At 46.4% G+C, this 15,085-nt stretch overlaps 1 protein-coding gene across 3 annotated transcripts in view; it reads right to left on the reverse strand.

Annotated features, from left to right (window-relative positions):
- Window positions 1-15,085, reverse strand: part of MAPKAPK5 (MAPK activated protein kinase 5) — a 37,086-nt gene extending 22,001 nt beyond the window's left edge. Inside the window, exons 1-5 of one of the 3 annotated variants that reach the window (XM_081203118.1) lie at window positions 14,214-15,085; window positions 9,500-9,573; window positions 8,719-8,794; window positions 5,058-5,155; window positions 4,143-4,255 (exon numbers count right to left, since the gene is read on the reverse strand). In XM_081203118.1, the coding sequence (XP_081059244.1) occupies window positions 4,143-4,255; window positions 5,058-5,155; window positions 8,719-8,794; window positions 9,500-9,573; window positions 14,214-14,249 (397 nt within the window). In that variant the 5' untranslated portion in view covers window positions 14,250-15,085. The remainder of the gene's footprint in view (window positions 1-4,142; window positions 4,256-5,057; window positions 5,156-8,718; window positions 8,795-9,499; window positions 9,574-14,213) is intronic. The other 2 variants (XM_081203117.1, XM_081203119.1) reach the window with 2 other exon arrangements.

Here is a 15,085-nt window from a genome sequence, read left to right on the forward strand (position 1 = left end):
CCCTTAGAATGGCTCAGGAGGTCAAAGGAAAAGCAGATGGAGATCTGGGATGGAGACACAGAACCACAACTCTGGACTCTGGTTCTGAGATCACAAATCTCCACCAGATCACCCCCACCCATCCTACCCATTTGCATGTACTGGAAGACTATGCATACATGTGGAGAATAAAGACAGATCCTGTAAAGCACTGCTAAGGGCAGGTGGAGCATTTCTTCAAAAGGGTTGTCTGAGATCTGGCAAAACAAACGGCAAAGAGGCCGGTTTACTCCCAGGGCTGGGGTGGGGAGAGGCACACACCCAGCAAACAGCTGTTTCTGCCTTGACAGGCTGCTTCTATCAATCAAGCTATCCATCCCAGCTTGAGGCAAGCAACGTCTACACAGCAAAAGGTTCCTTCTGTTTTTACAACACAGATTCTCATGGTTTGAGGCAAGCGAGTTCCGTCGCGGAGGGTGCAAGTAGGAAATCAAAGCAGGGTATGCAAAACCAGGCTTAAGGCGGCCTGCTGCCGGGGCCCTTGGGGAATGTTTTCAACTCCTGCTTTCACCTCTCTGGGTGTTTAAGCTGGATGAAGTGCAGCAAGCATTTCCTAATCTTCTCAGCGGACCTGAGCAGGGACCTCTTTGCGTTCCTGCAGAGCCACAGTGGGGGCGAGGAGGGAACACCGCAAAAGCCCACCTTGCAACAGCTGGAAAAGTTGTGCTTGAAATTGCCTTGCCTTGATCCAGGGTCAACTGGAAACGTTAAGAGAAAGACACACACACCCCCATCCCAGCTTATTGCTAATTGCTTTCAGTTCCCAAGACTAAAGTGTTAATCGGACTTATTAAAAAACATTTTCAATAGTACAATTGTATCTCAACAGTGGTCCTTCATTTGCTGTTAACAGGCCAACTGAATCTCTGAAGTAATTAAGTGATTAGGTTCTGCTCAACCCTGATGTTTACGTGCAAGATTTAAAAGATGAAGGCATTTGACAGAAGATTTACTGCCTTGTTGCAACTTGCTATGGGGCCAATCAGCAGCTCCAGCCACTGTTGACCACTCAGCAACCACGGCAAACCACAAGTCTACTGCGAAACACAATGAATGTTTTTGAATGGCAGGCCGCTTAGAACCAGGACAAGATTAAGGGCACCATTTAAAAGGTGCAAGTTGAAAGCAAAGATCATTCCACCTACATTCAGTGCTAACAGTTTTAATTTTGTTAAGGGCATATTTTGAAATGAAAAAGAATAAAAACCAAAAGGTGGCCAATTTGTTTCACAGAAAACGTCAGGCTAAAATGCACAATTAGCTCCAAGAAAGAGAAAATTATGTAAATATTTTCACTAATATAGCAGGTAGCAGGTCAGTGGGCACACTAATTCTTCACAGCATTATTTTCTGAAAATTGAGACTGCCAATGGTAAAAGCATGGAGTGGGACTTGGAAAAGCTGTATATATGGGCTCTGGAATGGGATTACTAGAAATTTTAAAAGTTGACACAAAAAACATCATTTATACTTCTCTGTCCACTCACAACCAACCTTGGATAAAACCAGGCACTCTTGAGCTAACAACGCACACTTCCCAGGATAGGCAAGGAACAATTCAGACAAAGTCAAGCATTTTAAACTTCCACAGATTCTAATTGGAAATATGATTAAAGTTAAAAAAGGTAAAGGTAAAGGACCCCTGACAGTTAAGTCCAGTTGTGAATGACTCTGGGGTTGTGGCGCTCATTCTGCTTTATTGGCCAAGAGAGCTGTCCGCAGACAGTTTTTCCAGGTCATGTGGCCAGCATGACTAAGCCACTTCTGGCAAAACCAGAACAGCACATGGAAATGCCGTTTACCTTCCTGCCAGAGCGGTACCTATTTATCTACTTGCACTTTGACGTGCTTTCGAACTGCTAGGTGGGCAGGAGCTGGGTCCGAACAACGGGAGCTCACCCCATTGCGGGGATTCAAACCACTGACCTTCTGATTGGCAAGCCCAAGGCTCAGTGGTTTACACTACAGCGCCATCCGTGTCCCCATGATTAAAGTTATCTCCCACTAAATTAACAGGACGTACACATAGGAAATCATAGGATCATAGGGTCAGAAGGAACCACAAGTCATCTAGTCCAACCGCCTGCAATGCAGGAATCTTTTACCCAAATGCTTAAATTCAGCTGGATTAATATTCTAACTACATATATTTAACCTTATGTTTCTGAAAAGAAAACATCATTTCGAAACTGTATTTTAAAAGTAGTTGTCAACCTGTCAAAATGGATGGAACTAGATGGAAATATAAATGTTATAGCATTCACAACCACCCCCTTGGGGCATCTACCAGCGAGACTCTTTAGTGAGTCTACATCACATGCAAGGTGGAGGCGAATTTAATGATGCCTTTTACCAGATCCACAATGAACAGCACTCTGCTCACACGCAGGATTATTTTAAACAAAAAACAAAAAATCTTCGCAAATCTTAGAATTTAATGTTTCTCCAACAAGTTACTTTTCTGGAAAGAACTCTCCCTGAAGAAATTATCCTGTGTTAGATCAGAACAAAGCACTGCAATTACATTGCGATGAAAAAGTCGCAGCAGAAAACACACAGAAAGAACAAAAGGTGGATTCACGGGTAACACTTCATTAGAACAAGAGACAAGGCACCCAGAGACCTCCCACCCCCAAAAAAAGGTAGAGAGAAGAGGTGCTGGGCCAGAACACTCAGGTCACCCTGTCACCATATTCCTTAAAAAAAGACCAGCAACACAAATCATGACAAGAGATAGGAACAAGCAACCACATCAAACATGAATACAAAAAATACATGTTCGTTCCCAGAAGGGAAACTGATTTATTCAGCTTTGTGCTACAGTATTTCTCAGCCTGCTATTCCTTGAGGACCAGACTACAGTCGTACCTTGGTTTTCGAACAGCTTAGTTCTCGAACATTTTGGCTCCCAAACACCGCAAACCCGGAAGTGACTGTTCCGGTTTGCGAACTATTTTTGGAAGGCAAACACCCGATGGGGCTTCCAATTGGCTGCAGGAGGTTCCTGCAGCCAATCAGAAGCCGCGCTTTGGTTTCCGAACGTTTTGGAAGTCGAACAGACTTCCAGAACAGATTCCATTCAACTTCCAAGGTACGACTGTACTAAGAAGGGGCTGTCTCTCTTTGGATACTTCACAGGACCCAGAAACAACTAGTCCTTCCACTGCTCAGAGACTGCCCACATCTCACAAAGGTCCAGGGGTTTGAGTTTCAAGACTTGCTCTCACATCTGCTGGACTGTGACCAAACTGCGCATTGGCCTACTCACTAGGGTAGGGCCTACATGGATCTCCAGAGTGTGAAGAACTGGAAGAGACTCAACTGACCCAAGACCATGCCTTGAATTAGGGGACCCTGTGCTGATGACACACTTCGTCACCGTTTCTTCAAAGGCTTTGTAGCAGCTGTGATGGCAGGGAATTCATAGCTATGTTAAGTTTACCCTGAGTAAAGGGCCCACGGATAAGAATTTCATTAATATCTAACCCTATCCCTGTGATTTTTCTTCTTTATTTAACGCATCTGCATAGATTAGAAATCCCCAAAATTGCATGCTGCAAGAGAATAAATTCAGTGTTTCTTGGAGCTCAAAGCATCTGCCAGCAAAATAAGCTGCTTGCTACATCCTTGGACAAGTCATTGTTCAGGCCTTGCTGCCTTCCCATCAGCCTTTGCTGGAAGCAGGTGATTATGCCCAACCTGACACTGCAAAATCACCCCTCATCCACCCAAAGGAGGCAGCCCACTCAGTCTTTAGACGAGAAACTGGTGGCCTCCTCTTCAGAACAGGGACCTGCAGAGGCAGGTTTGGATGGGCTCTGTTAAGGGAAAATAATTCTTGTCCTCATACACTCTAAAAAAACAACTTTGGGAGTGCAAAGGATGAAGTGTTCCTCCAGTTTTAACTCAAAAAAGAGAAAGGCTGTCCAGGAGATCATAACAAAGCAGGCAATCTTCTGATTAGATCAGAGGGTTGTTTTCTTAAAAAGCTTGCCGCTTGCCCTCCCAGTAAAATTGTCAGTTATTTTATGGGCTGTTTCCATGCTTTTCGCTTAGACAAGGGCGGGGTGGGTGTTGGGGGTGGGTGGGGTTAAGTTAAGAACTTGCCTGCTTTGTTACTTGGCTTGCTTGCTTCTCAGTAAAGTGCCGATGTTGGCTGATTCTGTGAAACAGTTCTCCCCCTTCCATCATCTCCATTACAATTAGGAGCCGAGCCCTGTTTTAAAAGTATTCCAGTTCGTTATATGGAAAAAAAAAGTCAAAACGTTAATAAAAACTAGAGCTAACACCCCACACTTCAAACCAAGGCAGGGTCTGAGACAACTTGGCTCTCTTGCCCAGTTCAATATTAAAGAGAAGGTGATGAGTTTAGGATTTGGGAATTCCAGCGAATCTGTTCTTCTGGGCATCATTGAAAGAGAAAACTCCCGGAGAGTGGGGAGCAAACTGGAGAATTTTTCTCCAAAGGAATATGCACATTAATGCTACCATTTGCCAGCTGAGGTTTGTGCAAGCTTGTGGCAAGTGACAAGTCAAGACAGCTCTGGCTCCTGTTTACTTCTGCGAGGCTTGAGCAGGAAAACCTCCTGGCAGATCCTGCCCTGTGATCTTTTGCTGTTCTGCCAGCCTTGATGGCACCCAAGATGCACCTGAGATGCTTTGCCTTACCTCACAAGAGCACTAGGTTTTTTAAAAGAAAGCGGAAAGCCATCGGCTATCTCAAAAAAGGGCCGCTATCTATGCTGCACACACCCCAATGTCCTGAATGCTGGGAACCAAATGGCTAAGAAGGAGACCAGCTGCAAGAAAGAAAAATGTTGACATATTCTGAGCAATACGTTTGTCACAATGGAAAGGAAGGCACACTACTATGAAAGGGGTGGGGGGGACACAAGACATATGGCAGTTGCAGTTTGCTTTGGATAAAAGGCGGTTTTTAAATTCCACACAGAATTCCACGCCGTCGAAGCCTGATTGTAGAAAGGATGCAGTCAGAAACCACCTTGCCAGAGTCTTACCTTGGACTTGACTCGTGAGGGAACTGCACACTGTTCGCATAAACTTCGATGATCTGGACAATATTGGGATGTGTCGCACACATCATGTGCAGCCGGACCTGATGGAGAAGAGAAGACAAGTTAAAATGCAGCCGTGCTCACCCGCCTTAGCAACTGTCTCTTTGCTTCTCCCCCACCCCATTTTTATACCCCTCTGCCTGCGGGCAGAATTAAGGTCAGCCTGAGGAGCACTGCCCCTCCTGAAGTTCTTACCTCTGATTCTTAAGCACATGAGAATCAACTTAGTTTAGCAATGAGGGAAGCACATCAGCCACATGCTCAGTTCTTTTTCCAGTTTATACTGGCTGCCTGGCATGTTCTTGATCAGCCTTCCCCAGCCTGCTGCCCTCCAGATGTTTTGTACAAGAGCTCCCATCCTGGCTGGGACTGAAGGGAGTTATACTCCGTAACATCAGGAGGGCAGCAGGCTGGGGGAAGGCTGCCCTTGCATGCGCGCCAGTATTTTTTTTTATATATATATAAATTTTTATTGGTTTTTCCACTTTTATAAAGACACAACACACACAAAAAAGACACAAGACAAGAACATGTATAAATTCCGAAAATCCTAGTTTCCTAACCCTATTCCCAGACTTCCCCCCACCCCCCCTCGTGCATCCCCATTCCCAAGATTGTATCAGCAATTTGGTGTTTCTCCTCTTAACCATCTTATTACCTTTTTTATAAACAAAATATAGATTTTTCCTAAGTTGGACTGAAGTTCTCTTCCATCGATTTCTCATTTTGTCTTAATTAAAAATCATATTAACTAAACCTGAAGGTCTTGAGTGTTTTTAAGATTCTCTTCTTCCCTCCCTCCCATCCCCGGTTTTTGTCCCTTCCCAATACATATCCAGAATAGCAGTTCTTAGCCTGGGTTCCTCACGTCCGAGGCTTTCAAATCTCTTTCAGTCCCTCTCCGCCGGTCTTGTTGGTAGTCCTTTATGTCAGTCATCAAATCTGGAAAGAGTTCTTTCGCCATCAAACCATATTCTCTTCCCACAAGGACATTTGAAAGCCACTGCTTAAAAATTTCCACAAATCCTGCATCTTCAAAGTCAAAGTCAGAAAGGAGCCCCCAATCATATTTCTTTGTTTTAAGTTCCTGTATTTCATAAACTCCCGGGGCCTCCTCCTTCTTCTTCTTCATCTTTCGCAGACTTGTGGTAGTTGTAATCCAAAAATCTCCTTGCTTGTAATCCACAGATATCGGCTTTTGGTTATTACTTCCCAGCTTTACTTTCTCTTTTTCTTGTTTAGTCTCTTCCACCTCTTCAGATATCAGTTCCCATTCAGCTGTGGATTCTTTCTCATTCAGGTCCTCAATACATACAGCAGAGCTGCCTGTTCCAGAAGTCAAGGTCATAAGTTGTTTACTCATAGCTAAGCTCTGCTCTTGTAGAGTTCCCACCAATTGAAACATCCTTTCGATTTCCACTAGTAACTTTCCATCCACAGCCATTGTATCCATTGTAGTTTCACAGAATTCCCCCTAGGGGGAATCTGGTTACTTATTAGTCTTTTCTCCAACAATCCTTTAACTTATTTTTATTACTTTGTTTCCAACAATCTTGGTTCAATTGTAACTCATCTTAGTCCAGAGGGATCTTAAATAGCAATTTTTCCACTCCAAACTGCCCGCTTGACAGCTTTGACAGCTGTCAAACTCCGCAGCTCCTACACAGGCACAGAGACAGGACGTTCCCGGGCCCGGGAGGGAGGGTTGTTTAAAGCAAAAAGAAGGCTTCCCAGTCTCCACTCTCCAGCTCAAAATTTCTTTTAACTAAATCTTGGAAGTTAGTGTCCTTTTTAACTCACCCCTCCAAGGGTAGGCTCTCCAGCTTAGCACTTTGTCGTTGCTTAGATCGTCTGCAAGGGGGGGGGGTGCGGACTTCCTTTTAGCACACCCCCCGGTCGTCTCGAATTCAGGATAATGCTTTTAAAATCCAATTCCGTCTTACTCACGGGTTCTTTCTTTTCAGTCCAAATTTCAAGGAAGGAAGTCAGCGCTCTCTGGTCATGGCTCGCGGCTTCACTCCACCGAGGTAGCGGTCGACTCTCAGTGCCACGCCACCCTCCGTATCCTCTCCGCAGCCTTTAAAAAGGCTCTTCGTGGATCGGGGGCGCTTAAGGCACCCGCCGAGTCTTCAGTCCGCAGGCTTCCGCGCCTGCGGTTTTTAAGGGTCCCCGCGTCGCCGGCGCGGCAAAGACCCGTCCTCGGTTGAGTCGATTCCCTCCGCAGCTCGGAGGGAATCCGCCATTTCCGAATCGCGCCAACCCGGAAGTCTGCATGCGCGCCAGTATTTTTAAAGCCAAGATAAGCCCATGCTTAGCCTGAGCCTTGGGGTATAGGGTAGAATCAGGCAAGAGGCAAAGGAGCACGATTGTGCCGAGGAACAACAAGGCAATCAAGGCTGGTTGGCGGAATGCAGGACACACGTGGGTGCTGGCTGGCTAAGTCTGCAGAAGACGTCAAGGCAGGCAAAAACAAGGATTACAAACAGGCAAGCAAAGTAGATACAGCAAAGCAATGTTTGCCAAGAGGTCCATCTGCTCTGGGAAGAATGCGGAGCAGCCTGCTAAGCAGCCTCCCCTGCTTCCTTCTGGTGAAGTGCTCAAAAGCTGGGCTCCAGGAAGCTGATCCCAACTGCAGGCCTTTCAAGGGTCAATAGGGCAAGGTTGAATAACTTTCTTGACGCAGCAGTTAGCGAAGGGGGATTGAAGAAATAAAGAAATGCCTCTGAGGAACTCACCACGAGCACCCATGTGTGGGTTCGTCAGAAAGCTGGGACTACCTCCAAAATTTCACCCACATTCCAGCAACGAGTAACAGTCTATGGGGGAAACTGTGAGACAGGAGCAGCCCCGACCCCGTAACCTGGATATCACTGCCTGCTCCACTTCCAGATCTGAGTGGGGGGTTGCTTTTCAGCCCAGCCCAGCCAGAACCACCACTAACATCAGTACGGGTGGAGAGCAATTTCATCAAGCTTCCTCCTGTGTGGAATCTTACTGCCATTAAGGCAGAACCAGAGCAAACCTCAGGTGTGGAGTGAGGGATTCTAGGGCATAAGGCACACATGGGCACCACAATTTTAAGAAGGGTGATAAAGGGTCTGGAAACCAAGTCTTATGAGGAACGGTTCAGGGAGCTGGGTATGCTTAGCCTAGAAAAGAACAGACTGAGAGGAGATATGCTATCCATCTTCAAATATCTAAAGAGCGGTCACACGGAAGATGGAGCAAGCTTGTCCCTTGCCAAAGACACCGACAGATAAAAATGTCTTCAAATTGTGCCCAACATCACCAAGGAAGTGAAATGCCCACAGGATAATAGTTATATTTTTTAAAAAATTTTTGATGCATTATGCTTTATTTTACATTGTAAGCCATGCTAGTTTTATTTGACATGGAAAATAGACAACAAATTATTAAACAATTAGGAAATCACAGTGGCTCTAAATAAAACAGCAACCGTCCACATATATTTACAGTAATGGGGTGTGTTAAGGAGCGCTTCTTACTGATATAAATTGTTTTAGGATAACTGAGTGGGCAGGGGAAGAACACACAAGTGGAGCAACAGATCTATAGAACATTTTTCAAGAAGAGTGGACTATACCTCATTTCTAGCTTTAGGGCGATCGAGAAGGATCTTCAGTGCAAACCGTTCTTGAGACGATTTTTTCATGCAGACTCTGTCCAGATAGCAGCAAAGTCATTTGATTAGTTGGGAAGCTATAAAGAAGCTACCAACATATGAATGAATTCCTCATTTGAAGACAGAGAGAGAGTGTGTGTCTAAATCCTTCCCAATCTAGACTCCTGCATTATTCCCACATTAATGTTTGGACATAGTGTGTTGGGAAACATCCCTTGAACAGGGCACAACATCCTGCCTGGAAGCCATGGCATCTCCCTACAGCTGATGAACACAGGAAAAGTCATTTGAATGGTCAGAACCCTGCCTAATCAGGCCCATCCATGCTTCCTAAAATAAAAAAGAGCTACTGGGTGGGGCCACAGCCAGCTTATTTTAGTAGCTGGATTAAAAGGTGGTTTATGCTCCTATGCATGAGCACAAAGCACATTTTGCTGTGATTAAACACATATGAGAACGGCATTTTAATGCATTTATTTTAAAAATACCATTGTAAAGGAGCCCTGTGAACTGCTGGAATTATGGATGTGCAAATTGAGGATGGGAACCTTATGCAATAGTGGGACAGAAGCCTAATAAATAAAAGCATCAAAGATGTGTTACAAAATAACTTTGTTTTAACACAAACCGAGAAAGAAATGAGCAAAGGAATATCCATTTCTGCTCACAGCACAATTAAAGCATTCAGCATTTCATTATTATCCTGAGAGTTTAATCACAGCAATAAAATGCATCTTCTTACCTTACTGGACCACTGATACCAGCTCCCAGCTTCTGAGTCCAGTTAATATGGTATTCTTCTAAAATAGAAGTTTCCTGTTTTAAAAGGGAAAAGAAGAAACAGGGAACTACAGCATCATCTTTGGAGAGCTCAGGCAGAGACCTATGTGATGCCAGCTCTAAATCCTATATAGTGTAATATAGTACAGTATAGTATAGTATTGTAATTATATAAAGAGCATCTCCACAAATCTGCAATACCAATTTGTTCTGTTCAGTTTATATGCTGGATCTTATTTAGCTGTAACTCTAGCATTTTGCTGTTTATAAGACATGTACAATAAATTTGGATATATAATAATAAATTGGGAAGGGGGAGGCAGCAGGAGAGAGGGGCAGCAACACAGGCAGGCAGCATTATGTCTTTTTGGTGCCATGTGATGACCTTTGTCATGGACTGGTTGGATGCAGAGGAGTGAAAGGAAGGCCCAGCTGGGGAACAAAGCGCCCAGGGATTGGGGGTGGGACGATGAGTGGCCAGAGGGAGAAGTCTGGAAAAGGAGGTGCCGGAAGCTGAAGAGGCAACTGGGAGAGTCTAGTTACAGTTGGTAGCCATGTTTGTCTGCCGTAGTCAAAACAAAATAAAAAAATTCCTTCCAGTAGCACCTTAGAGACCAACTAAGTTTGTTATTGGTATGAGCTTTTGTGTGCATGCACACTTCTTCAGATACCAAGAGTCTGTGACAGAGAGAAGTCCAGAATCAGAGGCAGAAGCTGCAGCAGAGGAGTGGGAGAAGGGAAGCCAAGATGAGTCAGGCTAGTGAAGAGTCACAGGTGTCTCCTCCTACTGCTGCAAGGAGATCTCCTCCTCCCTAAACCAGAAGAGGGCTGAAATGGGCGGAGCAGCAACAGGCTTCATGTAGGAGCAGTTTCCAACTGTGTGGAAAAAGCCCTGGAGAGGAGACTTAAGATGGCTATGGAGAGGCGGGGGCTTCCAGTCTTGACAACTGATTCATGGAGTAAGACCTACTGGGGATGAACTGCTGTGCTCATTAGACCTGACATCAGCCAAGTTTGCACAGTTCATGTTTTTGCTAATAAAGACTTAATTCCAACTTTGAAGGGTGTGATTTACAGCCAGCTTGCTCTTTGACACCTTTATACACTCACAGGCATTTTAGAATCTCTGGCATTTAGATCCTGCTCTTCTGTTTCAGTTAGATGCCAATGCTATTGTAGACCCCCTGGTCTTTAATAACTTCTTTACATTTTTATTGATATTTTCTATTTCTAAAGCCATCCAACTACAATAGGTGTTGGAAAAATTTCACCCTCCGGAAGTTGCTGAACTACAACTCCTATCAACCGTGGCAATTGGCAATGCTTACTGAGGCTGATGGGAGTTGCAGTTCAGCAACGTCTGGAGGGGCAAAGCTTCACCACACCTGGGTCTATAAAGAGGGGTACAAATTTAGTGTATGTGTACAGCAACACCCACACATTCTTCCCTCAATAAACCTCAATAAACATTTCCTTCCTGCTCCTCTACAGCAGTGATGGCCAAACTTGGCCCTCCAGCTATTTTTGGGACTACAATTCCCATCATCCCTGACCACTGGTCCTGTTAGCTAGGGATGATGGAAGTTGTAGTCCCAAAACAGCTGGCCATCCCTGCTCTACAGTCTCCCTTGTGCAGGTATACATGTGTATGTTATCGCAAGCATCTTGGGGCAGAGACTTCTCTTCCCATTGAACCCTGAATACTTAATTAAATATGTTGAACCCAAATAATCAAACATTTTCCTATTTGCCCCTGCCTCCTCCCTCTGCTGTCTCCCCAATATCCAATTTTAGACCGTAAGCACCTTGAGGCAGAGACCTGTCATCTTATATTGATGGAAATATATCTTGCATATAATAAATACCGTATTTTTCGCTCTATAACACGCACCCGACCATAACACGCACATAGTTTTTAGAGGAGGAAAACAAGAAAAAAAATATTCTAAACGAAACAGTGGATGTATGATTTTTGTGGTTCATGCTGTGGCCACAGACATGTGATCTGACGGTGAGTTTGGGGTAGCCCAATGCAAAAATCCTGAGGATCCATGTGGATCCGTGCTTTGTAACCACGTTTTAAGTGGGGAGGGAAGGAAAAGCACTCAAGGGACAAGGAACACGCGTGGGGTGGGTGGAGTAGGATGCTGTTAATAATGCAAAAGAGGGGTATAATAGGAGAAGGCTCCTCTCCTCTCCCGCTTTGCTCCTTTAAAGCAAGCAGGCTCTGCTTCTCTCCCTCCTCCTCAGCTCGCTGAAAAACTTTGCTGCTATTTAGCCAGCTGACTGGGGAGGAGAGAGGGACAGAGACCTGACTGGGGAGGAGAGAGGGACAGAGACCCTGCTTGCTTTAAAGGAGCCAACCGGACAGGAGCCGCTTACACTCGTGTAAGCGGCTCCTCTCCTCTCCCGCTTTGCTCCTTTAAAGCAAGCATGCTCTCTGTCCCTCTCTCCTCCCCACTCAGCGGCTCTTCTCCCGCTGTGCTGTTTCAAAGCGAGCCACGGAGGAGGGAAGGAAGGGGAACCATGGATCCTCTGCTCATGACTGCAGCAGATCCCCCCCGCCATCCGTAGGCATTCACTCCATAACACGCACAGACATTTCCCCTTACTTTCTAGGAGGAAAAAAGTGAGTGTTATGATGCAAAAAATATGGTAGTTACGAACATTGCCACGCTGCAGTTTGTGTGGCCCCCACAGGAGGCACTGCAAACTACAATGCAATGACAAATTGGGCCCTCAGAGCTGCTGGGCCATCACAGCTGCTTCGAAGGGTGAGAAGGAGGGAACAAGAGATGAAGCAAACAAGTGGGCGGGTGGCCTGGTAGGTGGCCCAGACCTACAAGCACAGTGGTAGGCGGGGTTGGCAAGTGAAGCGAGCTGGGCCACAGACCCTAGTAAATTTATAAAATCAATAATAAGAATCATTGTTTGGGAATGCTGTGTATGTGAATGGAGCTATAATACTAACCCCATAGTAACAAAGAAATGTTCTTTTATTTTTAACAAGCAGGGCAGAAGCCTGTTCTTTCATTCTCTGATAAGTGCTGTGTATACAAATGGCTCTACACTACTACTACTACTAGCTCAGTGACAGAGTATGCAAAAAATCTTGGGTTCAATCCCTAGGATCTCAGATAGGGCTGGGAAAGACTCCTATCTGAGATCCTGGAGCACCACTGTCAGTTGGCTAGATGGACCAGTGGTCTGATACGGTATAAGGCAGCTTCTTTTGCCTGAATTAATCCTCATATTCTAACTGAGAACAAAACTTGTAAGCATTGGAACACATTTCTGATTAATAATTCACTATTCTCTGAGTCACTGTACTCCACAAGCCCAGGCCTGTGGGACATGTGACTTATTGGCCATGAATCATGGCAAAGGGGAGATCAACCTGGCGCCAACTGTTCTCCAGTGAAGTAGCAGCTGCTTCAATACTTGCTTTCTTCTTTCCTCTGTACCCTTCTTTCCTTTTGCATTGTGTCCACTAAGATTGTAAGCCAGTGAGCAGTGACTGTCTCATATTTGTAAGTATAAGTATAGTGATTAGAAAACTCTAGCTGCTTTGTAGGTATTATATATGAATAATGGGTGCCCTGTCAAATGAAGTGAGACCCTTGAAGTCCCTTCTAACTCTACAATTCTACAGTTCTAAGTAACCATTAAGAAGAGGGTTCTTTTCATAGAGGCACCCTGGTTGTGGAACAAATTTCCCAGGAAAGCTAGTTTGAGAAAAGACTGTAATTTCAGGATCAACGGAAAAACATTCAGTTCACACAGGCCTTTAAAATAAAGTACAGCATGTGGCCCTCCGTTTTTAAATCCATTTAACTATGCAGCTGCAGAGTTTCGTTTTTGTTGTATCTGTGTCTATTTTTGATGCCTATTTGTGTTTAAGCTTACCTATTATAAGCCACCCAGGGAAATTTATGTCACAGAGCAACCTACAAATGCCATTAAGTCAGCCTTCCCCCAGTGTATATTCTCCAGGTGTAGTTGAGAGACTACAGCTCCCATCATTCCTGACCACTGCTGCTCTGGGTTTATGAGAGCCCAACAACATCTGGTTATAAATAAAAAATATAAGAGATGCACGATTGCCAAGGTCCAGGATAAGAACGTAAGAAAGAGCCTGCTGAATCAAGGAACAAGGAACCAATCTAGTTCAGCATCCTGTTCCCATAGCAGCCAAACAGATGCCTATTGTGGGAAACCCCTAAGCAGGACCCAAACCCAAGAGCCCTCTCCCCGCCTGTGGTTCCCAGCAACTGTTAATCCTGAGCATTTACTGCCTCTGACTGTGGAGGCAGAGCATAGTAGCCATCGATAGCCTAATAATAATAATTCATTATTTATACCCCGCCTATCTGGCTCCTCTTTTAAAGCCATCCAAGTTGGTGGCCATCACTGGCTCCCGCGACTTCCGCGGTTCAGCCAAGCGCTGCATGGACAAACACTTTCTCGTATCTGTTTTGAATCTCCCAAGAGGCCGGGGGTGCGGTTCCGCCCCGCGGCGAAGGCCCTGCTGCCGTCCGAACTCTGCACACGCTCAGAGGCACTGCGCCCTGGACGTTAAACCCAGGCTTCAAGTAGAACAATTAAGCGGCCTCCTCTTCCTCCTCGCCCACCCCTCCGCGCGTCGTCCATAAAGGCCGCCCCGCAGGCCCCGCTACCTTGATCATCTTGTCCGCGTCAGGCTCCTCCGACATCCTCCGCCGCTTCAGGCCCGGCGAGGGGAGCCTGTGGGGAAGGAGGGGGAGCGGGGCCGGGCTAGGCGGGGGGCCGCCCCTCCAAGTCGGTGTCGTCGGTGTCGTTGTTGTCGCCGCCCGCGCCGCTGCCGGCGCTGCTGCCGCTGCCCCCTCCGCCACCGCCTCCTCCGCCGGGCTGCCGCCTCATCCCCACCCAGCCAGGGAAGGAAAGCGAAGAGGGCGCGAGAGGCCTTTCCTCACGGCCGGGAGGCTGAGGTAATTGAGGGGATGGAGGAAATTATTGCCGCCGCCGCCTTCGCCTCAGCTTTTCCTAATCCGGGCTCCGCCTCAGGCGCCCAGGCTCGACTCCGGCTAAGGAGCCACCAGCCATTGCCACAGCTTCGCCCCCGCCGAGGGCAGCCGCGCCTGATCTGCCGAGCAACTCCAGCGGGGTCGCTTTCGGAGCCGGGGCCTGCCTAGCTCCCTCTCTCTCCCGCCGTCTCGCTCCCAGCCCCTCCGCGCGAGCAGCGGTCCCAAATGGGCCTCTTTCGCGGCGGGGAAAAACTTATCAGGCGAGTGAAATAGGCAGCGTCAAGCATCACGAGCTGCACATCAGCGACGCGACGTCGTAGGTGAAAGGCCCTTCCGCCTTTCTTCACAGATGTTTTTAGGGTGTGTGGGTTTTTTTATTATTATTATTATTGCCCGGGGACCTTCCTCTCTTTCGCGTCGCTTTTTGATGGCGTTTCGATGTGGGGTTACCTAAGGGTAGCAATAAAAGCGGGGAGGGAATTTGATGCCGGCAGAGGGGAGGGGTTTCCTTGGCACGACTTCGCCCCGCCCCCTTTCGAACACGC

This window comes from Podarcis bocagei (assembly GCF_964188305.1).
Source record: "Podarcis bocagei genome assembly, chromosome: 7".
Taxonomy (NCBI): Eukaryota; Metazoa; Chordata; class Lepidosauria; order Squamata; family Lacertidae; genus Podarcis; species Podarcis bocagei.